Consider the following 19,097-nt stretch of genomic DNA (forward strand, 5'->3'; position numbering starts at 1 on the left):
CTACGTGGTAGCACCTACGTGTTTCAACTGGAGTTAAACTAATGATTTGAGGTGTGTGGGTATAATAATAAGAGCGGGCAAGAAACAAATAGATCGGCTAGATATCATCTCACAAATCTATTTGTACACGTTTGAGCCTGTAATAATTGGTGGTTATTTAGTTAGTTAGTAAATGTGAGGGATAAGAACCAACATTGGGCATTGTTTAGAGCTATGGTGTAGCAGGGATTATAAGCGCGAGTGTGTGTTTATTAGTGTTTATTAGTGTTTATTAGTGTTTATTTGGCTCATGTTCAGTAATCAATATTACTGGACAATATAAATCTGTGTTTCATACTGATTAAACAGCAGATCGTAGTATAAATTAACTTTAGACAGCGCCAGTTTGTCGCAATCCACATTCTCCGATCTAACGAATAAAAGAACTCTAAACCACTAGATTGTACTGATTACGAGTAAAATAAAAGTGTAGATTTAACGATAAAAGTGTAGATAGATTTGATAATAAAAGTGTAGATTTACTGTGATAAATCTGTATGAAAAAGCGTACGTGAGATCAATAGATATAGAATATATGTTTTAGTCTTATTATTCGCTTGACTTAAAAAGCTAAAAGATCAAAGGTTCGATATACCAGATTTTTGGCTCAGCAACATCTTTAAAACTGCGGATATTTCAATATTTTCAGAACAGAAAGCAAGTTACGATAAACTTCAAGCAGCCAATTTGTTTGTAAAACTGTTTGTTCCCTTGTGTTCACACACGTTACAGATAAACAAATATAAACAGTTCATTTAATGTAATAGAACTGCGGAGAAAATGGGTTATTACCTCCGACATGCTCTAATGGGCTGCAAGTATTTTTCAATTGATGAGAAACTGTGATTTGTGACGTCAACGGTTGTGCGTCAATGGAATATTCATGGATTTGTGTCCTGCAAAAACTTATTGGAAAAATAAAGATTAGTATAATAAATTAAATGAGAAGTCATACGATAGACAACATAAAGCGATCTGCTCTGGGGCTGCCGCCAGCCTGTCTTAAACTAATAAAATGTCAAATGTTGATAAAGATAAGTCATCCAAGCGAGTAAAGCCTGGGGTCGTACAATTTTAAGATGGTTTAATGACAGTTAAACGACTTGATGTTTAATTCATCATTATCTTATTCAATCTACCATCATCTAAATATTTATAGAGATTCATTAAATTAAAATTAGTATTGTACATAATAGGCTTCCCTCTCAATTGAGTAACTTAAGTTAGTTTGTATGACATGATAGAAGTGGAGACAGACAGCTTACCAATTACAATACTCCTCTATATTACAAGTATATGTCCACATGCTTGTCTATTATATAGAGCTCATTGGTAGGACATATCGATAATTCACTTTATTCCCGCTAAATATGGTTGGTAACAATGTGATATATTGGTAGGGGTATCACGCCTCCGGACAAACATTTGAGAGCCGTAATACTCCCAACCAACAAACTTAATAATATCGTTAAATGATATTATTATTATTAAACTATCTCTCCCTTGTACATTATGAAGAAACATAGTGTTTCTAAAATAAACCAGCTTGTAAAATGTTAATAAGTTAAGACAGTATTATATTGGGTTATACATACTAATGGTATGCCCGTCGGGCTATTAGTCCCGCTTTGAAAATGAGTACATACAGTGACTTCACCGTGCATTATAACTATAAGGAGTAGAATATATCGAATTTTAACAATGGTTAAGAGAACACGTTTTCCCATTAGAACGATCAGAACTAGTTCTCTGAACCAATAAATCCTAACAATCATACAAACCCTATCCCACAAGGCAGTACATATCAAAGATGAAGCAGAATGTAAAAAATCTTTAGCTCAAAATGCATAACTAATATACAAGACATAATTACAGCAGTTTGTCATATCACGTGTTACTAACCAACTTATTTCAGGTGGATATGTCTAACCCTGTGTTAGGAATCATACCAAGGGTTACTATCAAAGACAAGAGTAGTTATGCTGAGTCCCCAACTAAAGCATACGACAGGGTGAGTCGTGTTCTAACGTTCCAACTAACATTCTAACTCAATCTATCTTACTATATTCTAACCTTCTTTTTGAAATCTAACTTTTCTGTTTACGGATCATCGTTATCCGCGATTTATTTCAAAAATTTTGAACGGTTTTAAAAAGCAGAGATTGAGAGTGTATGCTATATAAATGGTGCACAAAGACGGTGTTATACTATGAGGTAGTGTGAGGTAGTGTGAGGGGGTATAACTCTAATTAGTTGCACTAGTTACCTCATTACCCACCCCCAACCCCCACACCTGTGTCTTCACCATCACCCAGGCGCCAACCAGTCAACTCACAGTAAGACAGAGTTTATTGAGAAACTAGCACCACCTAGTGTTATAAACGCTGTGTTTAGTAAAACAGCACCAGCAAGTACATACAACCCAATGTCGAGGTAAAGACTGCAAGTGACGAATGATTTCCAGCCAGAGCAGGGTCGTTAATACCCTTTGTAACCGGCGTTAGTTATCCTGGCCTGGACCACCACGCGATATGGGCAGCCAGGCTGAATACCTAGCATTGCTGAACACCTAGCATTGCTGAATATGCGTACTGCAAATATTCGGACAATATTAGTTAAATACTATCAGTAAACTGGTACTTATTGAGCTGTAATTTACAAAATGCTATGAAATTGTTGGCCGAAGCAACGTAATCATATTTTTATTATGATAGAGGCTGAATAGGTGCGCAAGATAAACTTAAAACGTTATGTAATGTTTGTGAACTCAAATTATTAGCCAGAAATACAAAAGAAACCCAAACCATCATCGTTGAATGGTTGTGACCATATCTCTAGAAGTAGAAAACTACAAAATAATTTTAAAAGTCCGTCGATTAAGTTAACCAGCTAAAACTTGACATGACGTTAGTTTAAACTGAAGTTTAAGGAACCATTCAAAATGTGTACTGACTTGGTTACTAATCGATAATTCAGATATAGAATATAGTACAGAGTACAGACGCGAAGGTAGCTCAACTAAACCTCCAGTGCAGGTTACAAAGAACAACACAGAGCACAAAAGTAACAGTACACATTGCGAGAAACAGCTGTCACTGCTCGATCTTAGAAGACGGTCACAAAGCGAGCACCAATCATATTATTGCTAGGGACCCCCAATCTGCTGAGGTCAGGCCACTTCGGGCCTTGTTTCCAGCAATCGCCCGCCAGCCACGTCTGATTAATCCTGCACGCATTGTGATTAAACCTAGATACGATAACCACGTGATATGTATATAACATGTGGCATGTCATACATAACACGTGATATTTCATATATATTACATAACATGCGGTGGACATGTGGCATATATCTCGGTTATCTCCTAGGACGTGTATAGCGAACTTAATAGTGGACATGTTTAGTGACTGATGGGATAATACAGTATCGCGTACATCAGTTACAATAATTAAGTATTAACCTTTACTTCATGTCGGTCCCGCACAATTTAGTCATGTTTAGTCTCCTTTTCTCCAATAATTCGCCTAAGTTATAGTTCATGTACTAGTTCATCTACTCTAAAATATCTGAGGCTGTCACCAACACAAAACTGACTTAATCTGTGAGCTGTAGCTTCAAAGCCAGCCTAATTGAAAAGTTATTACAATAGAATTCTATATTGAGTATTATGGTATGGCACCAGTTTTTTAAGCACGTGGTCACAGCCAGAACCTTGAGAGCTACTGGAGTACTGGAGTACTGGAGTACTGGAGTACTGGAGTACTGGAGTACTGGAGTACTGGAGTACTGGAGTACTGGAGTACTGGAGTACTGGAGTACTGGAGTACTGGCACCGAGGTGGGTTCTTCGAACATTTAAGTGATTTTTTTGGTAGCTGAGGTTTCAGCTGTACATGTGTAAATCGTCTTCAGCTGGGGAGTAGGGATGATGGGGCGATTATATGTGATCCAGTGGTGTCAGTGTGGCATGGGGGTGTGTGAAGGTGTTTAAATGGGGTATGAGTGTGTATATTTCTATATTTAAATATAGAATAACTAAAAAACTACGTTTAAAGAAATGCCAGATGATTTAGGCTTAACGGAGAAAGCATTTTTAGGAGAGATGGTGTCCCAGAGAAAGCTACATTTTAGGGAACGGTCTGTTCTGGTCATGGAGGGATGTCGTCTGTCGAGTGTTAATTGCTCTGTCAGATCAAGTTGGAAGGGAGATGTGAGGGATTTAAGAACTGTTATTTTGTTTTAGGAGATGTCTAGTGATCTAACCCCTGCCCCCTCAGTTAGCGTTCAAGTACCTGTCGTGGGTGCTGACCCCTCTGCTGATTGGGTACGCTGTGTACTCACTGCTGTACGAGGAACACAAGGGCTGGTACTCCTGGACGCTCTCTATGTGCTACGGATACCTCTTATTGTTCGGTAAGTGGGGTAGTGGGGGTGTACGGTGTGTTATTATGTGGGGGCATCCTCTTTACTATGTTCAGTAGGGTAGTGGGGGTGTGTTATTATGTGGTGGCATCCTCTTTACTATGTTCAGCGTTAAGTAGGGTAGTGGGGGTGTGTTATTATGTGGGGGCATCCTCTTTACTATGTTCAGTAGGGTAGTGGGGGTGTGTTATTATGTGGGGGCATCCTCTTTACTTAAGATGACAGATGTCGACTTTGCTGACGATCTTGCACTGACAACAGACACCGCAGAGCAAGCGCAAGATCTTCTCCTCAGTGTGGAGCTGGCTGCTAACTCCGTTGGACTGCACCTCAACGAGAGTAAGACGAAGTACATCTGAGTCAATCTCTCTGAGTCTGACTCTACCGTCATTAAAGCAGCAAGTGGGCAGGAGATAGAGCAAGTAGATGACTTTGTCTACCTTGGAAGCAGAATAATGAGTGCGGAGAAGGACTTTGATGTTAGGAAAGCAAAGGCATGGGGGGCCTGTCATCAGTTAAAGACAACCTGGAAGTCTGGAATGCGCAGGGACTTAAAGATCCGTGTCTTTCGAGCAACGGTTGAGCCCGTACTCCTGTACGGCTCTGAAGCTTGGACGATAAGCCAATCCATGACTAAGCGGATCAATGGATGCTACACTAGAATGCTCCGGATGGCCTTGAACATACGTTGGCCACAAATCATCAACAACAGTGATTTATACGGCAACATCCCCAAGCCATCAGCGATGATAGCCTCCAGAAGAATGAGACTGGCTGGACATGTAGCCAGGCATGACGACCTTCTGGCAAACCAACTTCTGTTCTGGGACCCTCAGCATGGATACAGGAGACCGGGGAGGCCCCACCTCACGTTTCTGGACATGCTAAAGAAGGACACCAGCCTTTCCTGTGTTGAAGAGATAAGATCTGTTATGCTTGACCGCGACGTGTGGCGAGGAATTGTAGTTGCTCGGACCAAGAAGCCGACTTAAGTCAGTAAGTCAAGTCAGTAAGTCAGCCTCTTTACTATGTTCAGTAGGGTAGTGGGGGTGTGTTATTATGTGGGGGCATCCTCTTTACTATGTTCAGTAGGGTAGTGGGGGTGTGTTATTATGTGGGGGCATCCTCTTTACTATGTTCAGTAGGGTAGTGGGGGTGTGTTATTATGTGGGGGCATCCTCTTTACTATGTTCAGCGTTAAGTAGGGTAGTGGGGGTGTGTTATTATGTGGTGGCATCCTCTTTACTATGTTCAGCGTTAAGTAGGGTAGTGGGGGTGTGTTATTATGTGGGGGCATCCTCTTTACTATGTTCAGTAGGGTAGTGGGGGTGTGTTATTATGTGGGGGCATCCTCTTTACTATGTTCAGTAGGGTAGTGGGGGTGTGTTATTATGTGGGGGCATCCTCTTTACTATGTTCAGTAGGGTAGTGGGGGTGTGTTATTATGTGGGGGCATCCTCTTTACTATGTTCAGCGTTAAGTAGGGTAGTGGGGGTGTGTTATTATGTGGGGGCATCCTCTTTACTATGTTCAGCGTTAAGTAGGGTTGTGGGGGTGTGTTATTATGTGGGGGCATCCTCTTTACTATGTTCAGCGTTAAGGACGTTTTTAATGATAACTTTAATTCTCTAATTACTAATTACTGCTTAAATTTAATGTTTAAATTAGCGCTTACTTAGCTATTTAAAAGTTAAAATTGTAACTAAATTTAGTTGATGCTGAACGTCCTCCCCAGGGTTTATCATGATGACACCCCAACTGTTTATCAACTATAAGATGAAGAGTGTGGCTCATCTACCTTGGAGAATGTTGACATATAAAGCTCTCAACACATTTATAGATGACCTGTTTGCGTTTGTTATCAAGATGCCTACTCTCTACCGACTGGGATGCTTTAGAGATGGTCAGTTCTTCTAGGAGTCCCTGGGAATGTGTGTTTAGTGTGGATTGTGGAATTTAATAGTCAATAAACGTACCAGATCTTAGCCCAAGCAGATGTTGGAATGAAAAGTATGGTTTAAAAAATAAGTCTAAGTGAAGAATACTCTTTTTTCTATGATTCTTATCAATGAATTATTTTAAATTATCATATTAATCACGATTCACCTTTCCTCAGATATAGTATTTTTCATTTACCTGTACCAGCGGTGGGCGTACAGGGAGGATCCTAACAGAGTCAACGAGTTTGGGACGAGCAAATCTCACCCTGAGGGTGTTCCTGAACAAGCTGATATTACTAGTGAAGGTATGTGGAATTAAACAAGATAATATTTCCATAATATAATCTACTAATACCTGTATATAATCTACCATTTACCTGTATAATAACCTATGTATTTTATCACCTGTATATTTCATCACAATCTAATATTACATTAATCGCTATTCATAAGAATAATTTTTTTTAAATTTTTCCTTGAACGTCAGTTTACAACTTTCGTTAAATTGATCATCCAATTTTGTTTCTGTTGCAACTAAAATCAAACTATTCGTAGGAAAAGTAATATTGGCGGCGGATGAAGGTGAAGAAGTCGCAGCAGAGCCGAAAACCGTCGAGGAAAAGAAAACTGAGTAAACAGCCAGTATAATGAAAATTGTCGGAACAGACTAGGACACAGACGCGATTCGCGAACTATCAACTATCAGCTCGTATTTTATGCAATTATATATGCATTAAATATTCTCTTAAACGGTTCCAGAGTTTAAGTGGATTGCACTGTCTTTTGTCTTCAGACACAGGGTCGGTTTTATTGTGATACTGGTGTAAGATTTCAGATTAATTAATATCGCAATTGCGTAAGATGATTATAATGTATGATGTTAATTGTTATCTGTATTTTCTCTATATTTTTTTGCGAAATGCAAGTTTTGTTATTCAGAAATGCTGTTCAATTTCGCTGTGAGAACGAGAAAACATGCACATAAACCGTCTGACATGACTTAAGCTCCATTAAACGTGGGAGTGAGTGTTAAGAATATTGTTATTGGGCCCCAAGAATGCAAAGTCTGGGCAGGTAGGAAGTCAGTAATATGGAATGAATACATCTGCTGGAAAAGGGACAAAACTTAACCCTAACCTGAGAGTAAGCCCTAGCTATGCAATCTAATTCGTGTATACATATTTTTCAGCAATAATATCTCATCTTGAGTGAAAGTACGAGTTAAACTAGATGTAACCTCGCTGAAGTTTTTGATGAACGTGCGGATGCGTTCAAGAAAAAACAACAATTTCAAGAAAACAACAATTTTATTTAGTATCAATTAAAGCAGACAAAAATATATTTTCTATATATATAACTAGCACGAACTTTAGATCAAATATCTTAGGGGACTTGGAGTAGCAAGAGATTGACTAGAAGGTATATACCTTTTACAAAGATACGTCGAGAAGAATCCAGGGTGATACAGGATCGGAGAGTGCAGACCAAAAGTTTACGCACCCACCTTTGCCTCCTGAGTTCTTGGTTGGATAGAAATTTATGCAAACTTGGTCGTTTATACTCCAAGTCCCTTTCTTAAAAGAAGTAGTATTAACTATGTCTAGAGTTAGCTTCGTTCAATAATAACAATATCAATATAATAATCAATATCAATACCAGATAAACCTACCGAATAAATTATTAAATATCAATAAATTAATTCATTCCGATAAAAATTTTTATAAATTTAGATATATAGTATCTAAAAACATTACAACAAATGGTTAAAAAGCGCCCAAAATCGATTTGAAAGATTTTCTGTTTATAGTACAATCATGATAGTAATAGTAAGTGTGCACCGCTGCAATTAGACTTGATTACTGCAATTTAAAATTGTTTGGAGTCCAAGTATCTTTTAAGTCAGCTGCCTGTGCTTGTATTAATAGTGCTTTTGTTCTCAGTTTTATCAAGCTAATGGACGTTTCTAAGCAATTGCTTGAAGTTAAAATTTTTTTATGAACAGCGTTCCAAAGCTTGGCTGCATTAAACAAAAAGGTATTTGATTTATTTAGGAGAATAACCGTGAGACTCGTTGCACGGTTTGAAATGTTGATAGCCTCATAAAGGGAGTATGGGCAGTGGTACTTGATAATCTTAGAAAATTCTAAGATGCAGTGATATTTGTACAAGTTTTGAGCCGTAAGTATTTTTAATCTATTAAAAATGGGTTTTGTATGTTCCTTTTCAAAGTGTTTATGGTCTAGTTTTTGCATACCGTATGGTCTAGTACGTGCACATGTTGATTGTTTATATCTAAATATGAGTCAAGGTTGCCAAAAAGGATCCTTATACAGTGCTTCTGTGTGATGAAAAGACTATCATTGGACCGTTCTTTGAGGACAACACCCCACACACTTATACCATAACTGAGATGTGATTCAAAAAGAGCATTATATATTTTTAAATATAGTTCAGAAGGTATCGAGTGCCGAATTCTGCAGATTGCACCAGTCATAGATCGCAGTTTTTTACGGATGTAGTGCATGTGGGCAATCCAGTTTAGCTTACTATCTATAACAACACCTAAGAATTTGGTATCCTTGACTTTAGTAATAACCTTACCATTGATGAATATTGATCTAGATTCATCTAGCAGGATAGCAAATGGTCTGGTCCGTGCACAGGTGTCATCATATTCAGAGGCAGGTTTAAAATGTATGTAGCAGCATTTGGACATATTGATATGAAGTAGATTACATTTCATGTAAATCGAGACATGTTTAAGTACTAAGTTGGCTTTTTTGTATGTTGCTTCTCTAGATGGTCCTGATATGAAGATATTAGTGTCATCAGCATAAAGTACAAATTTCACCTCACTGTCTGAAAAGCAGTTTACTATATCGTTCATATACAATAGGAAGAGTAACGGCCCTAGAATTGACCCTTGTGGTACTCCAAATTTCACGCCCATTGTTTCTGATGGTACATCGTTATACATAACATACTGCTTTCTGTTAGTCAAATAGCTTTTTAGTAAGGTAAGTGCTGTGCCCCTAATACCGTAGGAATTTAATTTGCATAAAAGAATATCGTGATCAAGGGTGTCGAAGGCTTTGCTCAAGTCAATGAATATCCCTAGGACATGTTTATTGCTTGCCAGAGACTTAGTAACGGAGTCTATAGATTTGTGTAGAGCATGGGTGGTAGAATGGCCTTTTCTAAATCCAAACTGTGAGTCTGTTAGTACACCTTTAGATGTGAAGAAATTATAGAGGCGTTTATAAATAACCTTCTCGAAGATCTTTCCAAATAAAGGTAATATTGATACAGGCCGATAATTTTCAATGCATTCTTTATTGTCTTTCTTGTAAATAGGAATAACTTTACCAGTTTTAAAAATACTTGGGAATGTACCACTTTGTATACATGTGTTGTAAAGCCTAGCCAAAGTACCTGCAATGAGTTTTGCCGGTTTTTTTACGACAACTACAGGTATGTCACTGGCCTTACCATTTTGAAAATCTCGGATCACCTCGATAATCTCGTTTTCATTAGTTTCTTCCAGGTATATGGAGTCAGATACCGAATTAGACATAAACTGAGCAAATGATTCTACTGGTTCCAGAGAAATACTATTGTTTGACAGTACATTTTTATTGAGATTACTTGCAAGAGATGTAAAATATTCACAGAATTTGTTAGCAATTATTCGTCTGCAAGTAACTCTCTGGCCATCTATGACAAAATCGTCTTTACATCTAGATAAATTTTTGCCACGGAGTTCATTTATAATTTCCCAGGTCTTTTTTGAGTTCATGCTGTACTTCTCGAATTTTTGAGTATAGCACATAGCCTTTGCCATCTTTATTGAGCTCTTGAGAAACTTGTCGAATTCCTTGTAATATATGTGCTTGTTTGGATCCCCATCAGGTAGTTTTAATGTACAAGTCTTCTTCCATTCGAAATACAACCTAGCTTTCTTGTCGATGGAGTTAATGAGGCCCTGGGTGATCCAAGGGTTGGTTATGCTGTTACGTTTAGTGGTTCTAGGAGTTAGAAGTTTGCAAGACAAATCTATCTTTTCTTGAAATAACTGCACGAAAGAGTCAAATGTGTTACAGCTGTGGTGGAACCTATCTATATCGTTTTCTATTTCAAGACAGAGCTTCTCTAAGTTAGCATTACTATAGTCGTAGTGTATAGTAATTTTGTCTGATGAATCAGGTGTTGGCACAGAGTCAGGGGAAAGTTCAATAAGAGTGAATATAGGGTGATGGTGGGAGATCTTGTCAGATATCACACCAGAAATAAGGGATTGATCTACGACATTGGTATGGATATTGTCAATACAGGTCCTGGAACAGCCAGGCATTTGGTGAGTTGGTAATGATATGGTTGGTATGAAGCCGTTGTTGAATATTATTTCTTGAAATTTGTCCTCTGATGGAGATGGGTCGTTCAAAATGTTAACATTGAAATCACCAAGAATATATACTTTTTTGCCATTCAGTTTTGAGAGAATACATTCATAGGCTTTGTTGAACATCTCAAGTGATGCGTTTGGGGGACGGTATATAACCCCTACGACCGTTGGATCTTGCAAGCTAGTGATTGATACAAACAGTGATTCTATGTGTTCATTACAGAGAGATAAGTCAGTGATTTTGTTAAAGTTAAGGGAATCATGTAGGTAAAGACACACTCCTGACCCTTTACCCTTGAACTGGTTTTTCTCTTGGCAAAAGTAGCGTGATTGGTAACAAGAGGAGTATCCGTTAAGCTGATACAGAGTTCCATTTTCGGGATTAGTGTTTGTTTCTGCAAGGCCGATAACAGAGAATTTGTGGTCGATACAAGACAATTCAACTGCAAAGTTGTCAAAGTTTGATGCATTTCCATCAATATTTAGAAATAATTTGGACAAATATTTAGCTGAATTTTTAGGTAGGATGGTGGCATTCAACTCTGTTATTGAGAATGTTTTGCAATTTTCAAGTATCTTTGAGCTGTTGTAGATAGATTCAATATAATTAACTGGCTCATCATCAATGAGGCCATTGTTTGCAAAGTGGGGAGCTTGGTAGAAAGGGTTATACCGAACGATATCATTGGCATCAGTGCATATTTTGCAGTATGTTGCATCTCGAAATTTGACTATGTTATCATCAGTTTTGCATTTTTTATGCATTATTTTGTCACACATCTGACAAGTTATGAATGGATGTCCAGCACGCACAGGTCTATTGCAGCAGCAGCAAATTTCGCATATTAGTTTGGCTATCATGACATAACTACGGATCTACGAGAACGTGGGGAAAATCTTTTTTGGGCCTTGGTAACATCACTGAACAACCTCCCATCAACTGGGCTACCTAGGATCTTATGGGCAATTGCCCGGGAGAGTTTAAAGATACCGCTTGACCCCAGGTGGATTGGGTCATCCGGCTTCTTGTATCTACAAAACTGCTTGTCCAGTAGACCCTCCTCATCAACAAAACTATCAAAATCTAAAGTGCCAATTCTAGTATTAGTATTACAGTACCCAAATAATAAACTATTAAACTCCATGGCTCTGTCATTCAGCCAGGAGGACCTAGTTGGAAGGATGGGTGAAACTATAACTTTAGAGTATGGACACATATCACAAATATTCTTGAGCTTCTTTGTCAGCTCATTAGCCCAATGTTAAACATCACCCCCTCCCCTCTTGATATTATTTACACCACAGTGTACTACAACGTTCTTGTATCCTACACAAAGAAGAGGGTCTAACTGATCTATTGTGAAACATTCAATTCTTTTCCCAGGCAGTTTGTGACCAAATGTTCCTTTACCAGCCCCAAATTTGAGGAACCGGGTGTTTGAATCACCAATAATCAATGTCGCATTGGTGCTCCTGCTTACGTAGCGAAAGGTTATACTGTATCTCAATTCCCTCTTTTCTGTGCTCTTGTCAATTCGGTGGTCCCACAGAAACTGGGACTGTTTGCTCATCACATAGAGACTACATCCCTCTATTGTCTCTACGATTTCTCCTTCAGGTTGATCCTTTTTTGTGAATTTGACCGAGCAATCACCACCTAAGGATACTGTAAAAATGGAACTATCATGGACCAATGATTGCTCGTTATCAGAGTGCTTAGGAAGAAAGCTGTTCCCGTCGGTGTACCGATTTATCAAGCACTGGTTGATTGTTGAACTAGGACATTCTTCCTTTATCTTGGAGACAAGCTTATTAAGAACCTCAGGAAATTCTGTTGATGTCGGTTTTTCAGCTTTAGCCCCCGGGTACTGATAAGGTTCGCCAAAGCTCACAACCCCATGTCCATTTTCGGAGTTACTATCAAAGGCTTCCTTCTGTTGGTCTAAGAAAACTGAGAGCTCAGAGTTCAATTTTTCATCTACAAATTCTGGGACATACGACAGAATGTGCTTGGACTTAGGGTCGTCTACACTTGCATGCTTCTGTGCATCTAGGAGAAGCTGTTCTTGGTCTGTTTCACATGGAGCAGGTGACCTTATATGAAAAGGAGGCATGGGCAGATCAGGGGTGGAAACATTTGACGACCTACTGTTTTTAAAACAGTTGATGTCAAGTTTGAGCTCAGCAAGCTTGTTGTTGATAGAGTCAAGAGTTTTGAGATGGCTATCATTGTCTTTGAGGTTCTTGATGGACATCTGGATGGCTTCTAGAGAATGGTGTATAGAGCTACCATCAGATGTAGTGTGACCCGTTGGCATGCTCATGCTGCAGGGAGCTGACAAGTAGGAAGGGGACTTGACTTCATTGTCAACTCTATGTCCATTCACCACAGCGCAAACACTTTCAGCAAGACCTAGCAGGGATAGGAGACCTTCTGCTAGGGTGAGCTTGTTCAGGGATGAGCAGCTCTTGATCATGTGTGGAGTAATGATTGCAAACTTATTTACTTCAAGTTTTAAGATACTGCAAATGTTAATCTTGATTAAGTCTACCTCGGAGCGTAGGTTCTGTGCATGGGTTAACAGATAGGTGTCGAGGGGAGCAGATCTATTTGAGAAGAAACTAAGGAGACTGCTAACATTTTTGTCTTCTTCTGTGTCCTGATTTTCTGAATGAATTATTTTATCGACATCTCTAAGCATTTCGTCAATATCATCAATGACTGAAGCTGAGGAAGTGGTGGGTGTATCCTGATCAGGAACCGTAGTGGATAAAGTCTGGTCTGCAGCAGGTTGAGGTTTCTCACACTTTTCTGTTTGAGTGTCAGTGGGGGTTTCCATCATGGTGAAGAAGCAATGGGGGTACCAGGCAGACCAGGGGGCACCTTCACGTCCAACTAGCACACTCACTGAAAAGAAGGAAGAGCAGAAAGTAGTTTGAAATGTTCTGTTGTGGAAAACAATGAAAGTGTAAACTGGATTAGTCAAAATGATTCAAAAGATTGAAAAATTGAACAGACTGACGGACTACGACACATGGGACAAGAGAGTGAGTGAGTATGAAAAATATGAGGTGGTTGGACTGGCAAGCCCTATCATTTAATCAGAATACATTACATATAATCCATAAGCTATATATATGTCAGCCTGTTCTTGGAGCACAGCCCCAAAAGTTATCGGAAGTGAAGTTCAAGTTTTAAGTCTAAAATTCTTTCAACACTATCTACACATTAATCAGGGTTGTCCAATTGTCCAATTGTGGTTTGTGGTGTGAATGGAGTTATACATTGCCAAACAGAAACATCATTCACTACAACTACTTAACTTCTTAACAGGTTAAGAGTGCCAGTCTTCTGTTTCAGCACCCCCTGGACCATCATAGTACCCCCGATGCAGTTGACTTTAGCAAGCCATGGACATATTGGACATCCTCAAATCATTTGCTATATAGTAGTGTTGAAAGTTCACATAATACGTAATCAGCCGAAGGGAGGGGGTTTTCTTTCAAAAATATCTTTCTCTCTATATCATGTATAAAATCATGTCCGTCACGCCCATATTCAGTACAGCACAGGAGGAGCTAAGTGCAAAGAAACTGTCACTAACTGCTACAAACTGCCACTAACTGCCACAAACTGCCACTAACTGCCACAAACTGCCACTAACTGCCACAAACTGCCACAAACTGCTACAAACTGCCACTAACTGCCACTAACTGCCACTAACTGCTACAATCGCGCCCACGCATTTGCGCGCGACAGTAGCAGTTAGTGGCAGTTAGTGGCAGTTAGTGGCAGTTAGTAGCAGTTAGTGGCAGTTTTTATGCGCGTCGGGATTTCAAATCGAGCGCTCATCAATTTTTATAATAGCAAGTCCGCAGCGTTTAGAGCTGCATTGTTGATTATTGGGCAGCGCTCAGCCTGTCATTCCGCCGAATCTCTATTCATTAATGAACATGATAGCCTGAGGTTCCCAGGTAACATTGTTGACTAAACCAGACTGTGCACGTTGTGCTAGATGTCAAATGTTGCAGATAGCGTATACGTTTTTTAAAACTATGTTTTGATTTGATTTGACTTGACTTAACTTGTAGTAAACGGTCGGCCGTTTTACAACACGGCAATATGACTGCTTGTGTTAGTTTCGACACTAAATATTTTGTTCTCGCTGCATGAGTATATAAATGTTTGATATGAATTATGAAATGAGAAGTCGTGTATTATGTAATATAATAGATTCAGAAGACTCGTAAATGTGCAAGTATATGAATATTTATATTATATCATATCCATTGAATTATATTCATGGGACCAGCAAAAGCTCACAGCTAACAGCATTTATTTTTATTTATGATAAGATGATAAGTTCATTATGAGCAATTTTTAATTTAGTTCGTATCAGGCTAGGAGTCTAGTAATCGAGTTTTATTTGTTAATAAAAAAAACTTCTCTACGGTATTAGGAAAACTGCTGTGATAGACCGGAGCGCAGCAAAAAATTTAATAGCTTGTCCTGGACCTAATTCTACCAAATATTTACTACAAGTATGACACTTTTCGGATTTAGAAGGGTGCTGTCCAGACTATGAGTATGTTAACGGTGCGCGGTGATATATCATTGAAGCTAAAGTCGGCACTAAAAATTAAAGTAAATATACCTCACGCCACACACTAATTGCATACGTTTGTAATTTTATTGTCTCTTATCAGCTTGCTTATTTCTCCTACCCGAACGCCTAACGGAGAGATTACTTTGTTATTTTACGTATCTGACAGGTAAAAATTAATAACAATAAATTTCACCTACTGAACGTATTCATAATAGAAAAGTTGCTAGTTTGGTTCTCCACCGTGCAATAGGATCTGTTTCACGTTCCGGTTCACTCTTTAAGATAAAAGCCTCTAATCGATGATTTTGCCCTTATAGCTTAGTTGTACTTGTAGTGAATTCGTACGGAACGTTCACTAAAAATAGTTTGTGAACGCGTTCGCTAAAAGATTTTAACGTTTGGAACATAAGGAACGTTAAAACAGGGCCTCCCACGGATTAAACAGTTTTGTGCGGAGAAAGAAGTGAAGAGAGTACGAAGCCAAAGAGTTCTCCGACAATTATTCCAGCCAGCCTCGCCGCAGCAACGCCAACAGCAAGCAGGGACTTATCCATGCAACATATATAAGTATATACAACGCTGACCCAGAATGGACATGCCACGGTACCACTATAATATTTGCTTCGATTCTCCGTAATACTGATAGCACTAGCAGTAGCAGAATTTGCTGCTTGTAATTCCTGGGCGTTGCTAAACCTGTCATTCCGCCCTATCTCAATCTGCTATAGACATATTTTTAATCGCCATAATATGTTCAATGTTAAATCAATGTGTTTAACTTAATAAATGCAAAAGCCTGAGCGAGGTACCGTACCCAGGTAAATTGATCTTTGCAAGTTGAATTTGCGTTTCTGAAACCACTCTCTGCACTGGTAATTGTATTTAAAAGGGAACACAAAATGATGAACGTGACCAAAATTATTCCCCGCGCGACGCGATAAGATTCTCTTTCATCTTTCAGCATTCAGTTTCAGTTAATTCTGGGTAATTCGCGCGTAAAATCATATTGGCACGTGTGCGTTCCATGTTCTCAGAATTAGGCAACGGTAAGTTTATAATCTTTAACTTTAACTGTTTGGAAACAGGTGTTGTTATTTTATGCTGGGAATCCCAAAAAGTGCTTGATCGGCCAGTTCATCATTGTGTCTCGCTAAATACTTGGCTAGTTTCATTATGCTTCGACTAATCATCACTGTTGGCTTGGGGATGGTATTCAACTGTTGAGGGCTTACTGTAACAACCATTGATACGCTTATAGTTATCAGACAGCAACTAACCGATATCCAATGGGTCTCAGCCATAGATTTAGAACAATATAGGCTCAACGGTGGCTCGGAAAAGTATAATCTTCATGGTATGGTCTTATATATGATTTTGGTCTATTAGAACGAGTTTTAAGTGAAATATATCCTCCAGAGATGATTATGAATAAAAATAATACTTCAGTTCGTGAAACTGACTTTTTAGATATTAGTCTTACTATCACTATCAATATTTATAAGGGAAAATTTTTTAAAAACTTACGACAAGAGGAACGATTATAATTTTGATGTCATTAATTATCCCTATTAGATGGGAATAATCCCAAAAGCCAGTATTATGGTAAATTTATTAGTCAGTTAGTTCGTTTAGCTCGTATTTATAGTTCTTATAACAGTTTTATTTTGGATTGTAAAAATTTAGTTCGTAAACTTGCACGACAAAGTTTTAATATTGCTGCACCTTGCGCAAACGGTTTGAAATCTTTGTCGACAAGTATTTTAACATTTGGGGAAAATTTGGGATTAATTTACTTCGGAATATGTATTTTAGCATGACGTGTCATTCTTTTTTTTAGTTCAGTTCGTTTTCAATTTTTAATCTTAATTTTAATTTTCAGTACGTTTTACCTAACAAAATCATTTTTTACTTTTAGCTAGCAGAATGGTTTTCAGATTGCATTAATGAACTGTGCTATGAGCTGGTCCCAAGTCCAGACGCCATTTTATTCTTTGTAATTTTCAATAACCCTGTCTAGTCATTGACTACTGATTTATGAAATCACTAATCCTTTCGATTTCTGTGCCACTAACTGCCTTGATTTCATCAGTCCCTATATTGATAGGTTCATGCGCAAATTTACCTAGTTTAGCCGTCATTAATTAGGTACAGACCACTAAAAATAGTTTGTGAACGCGTTCGCTAAAAGATTTTAACCATTAACGAACGCAACATAATGGTAAAGGAACGTTAATCAGATTTAAAATATCAACACGTCGACACGCCATCGTTTCCCGCAATTTTACATGTTCTAGATGAGTTAGGAGAGTTTTAGCGCGCATGCATGCACGTTTCACTTTTCAGCCCTAAAACTCCGCTATATAGTGTTTCTGGATAGAAGTCGACTATTTATGCTCAATTCTCGAGCCGATAATAGTCTTGCTTAGATTTTCAGACAATAGTCTTAAGATTCCAGTTGGTTTCATTGGTGTAATTTATTACAATATTATCTGTTCGCCCTTAAAGTTAGCAAATTTTGCTTTTCGCAATTGAAACTATAAAAGCGATATGATTAGTTTTGCCAACAAAAGGTGGCTCGAGCTCCATTCCCCCCTACATTCAGTAGGGTTTTGTGTTCACCCGGCTTATATCCACCAGCGTGCGATTTTTCGCATAGCGGGCTCTCACCAGCCCGCTGTCAAAGGGCCCGATATCTCTACAGCCCGCTCATGATATAGCCCGCTAACAAGTGACATTTAATTTGACCAGTAGCAATATAGCCCGGAGTTCTCTAAAATATTTTCAGTTTCTGTATCGTCTCCATGTGAAATTCCTTATTACACTGACTATATACATTTTATTTTGGTGTCCGGTAGGGCTGCTCATGCAGCTTGTGAGCAGATGACATGATACTTTGATTTATATCAAAGTTATTATAACACACTACATAATACACATCAGCACTATAATCCCCCTATATTATTGATATTCATCGTCACTGACATTACATTCATTATTCCCACGGCCCAGGAATGCAGTGCATCTCCAGCCCCTATATACGACACAGCCCTTTATGATTGACTTACATTGAACACGTGACGTGTTACCATGGTTACAACAATTAGTGGCGACCTTTTCTAGAGATGACTTTTATACAAGCTCCATTGTTTATTTATAAAATTATATATTAACTGTAATACGCCCGCTGGTGGATATAATCCACATCACCTCGACCCGCGGGCGGAAAAATCGTATAGCACTCGGGCCCGATGGGCCCTCCGTGCTATACGAAAATATGTCTCCTCGGGCTAGCGCCCTCGGGGACATATGAAATATTGCACGCGCGTGCGCGTGCAATATTTTGTTCCGCCCGCGAGTCTCCGGTGATATGTATATATATATCAGGGATTTGATCAACACACGAATCAGGATGTCTGGAAGGAGTTTCGGCAGTATCGAGATAGCCCGACCACTGTCCGCGGACAACTGTCCACGAACACCTGTCTACCAGATCATTACTGCATAATGACAGTATCCCCTGAATCAAGCAGGGTTCACATCATCCCCTGAATCAAGCAGGGTTCACATCATCCCCTGAATCAAGCAGGGTTCACATCATCGCACGCGAATTTCAATCAGCGGTGGTGTCAAGGCTTATTAAACGATTAAGCAACCTTACGGAGGCGGTGGGTCCATTAATTTCGTCCA

General features: G+C 38.8%; 2 protein-coding genes across 3 annotated transcripts in view; one reads left to right on the forward strand and one right to left on the reverse strand.

The window, feature by feature from the left end:
• LOC134819586 (putative lipid scramblase CLPTM1) overlaps window positions 1-7,343 on the forward strand; it is a 47,989-nt gene extending 40,646 nt beyond the window's left edge. The window contains exons 12-16 of the mRNA XM_063829599.1: window positions 1,955-2,050; window positions 4,317-4,452; window positions 6,197-6,364; window positions 6,578-6,706; window positions 6,957-7,343. Coding sequence (XP_063685669.1) covers window positions 1,955-2,050; window positions 4,317-4,452; window positions 6,197-6,364; window positions 6,578-6,706; window positions 6,957-7,036 — 609 coding nt within the window. The 3' untranslated portion in view covers window positions 7,037-7,343. The remainder of the gene's footprint in view (window positions 1-1,954; window positions 2,051-4,316; window positions 4,453-6,196; window positions 6,365-6,577; window positions 6,707-6,956) is intronic.
• Window positions 1-19,097, reverse strand: part of LOC134819580 (uncharacterized) — a 776,807-nt gene that overhangs the window by 298,593 nt on the left and 459,117 nt on the right. The window lies entirely within an intron of this gene.

The sequence above is a fragment of the Bolinopsis microptera genome, chromosome 8 (genome assembly GCF_026151205.1).
Source record: "Bolinopsis microptera isolate Bmic1 chromosome 8, MBARI_Bmic_1.0, whole genome shotgun sequence".
Classification (NCBI taxonomy): Eukaryota; Metazoa; Ctenophora; class Tentaculata; order Lobata; family Bolinopsidae; genus Bolinopsis; species Bolinopsis microptera.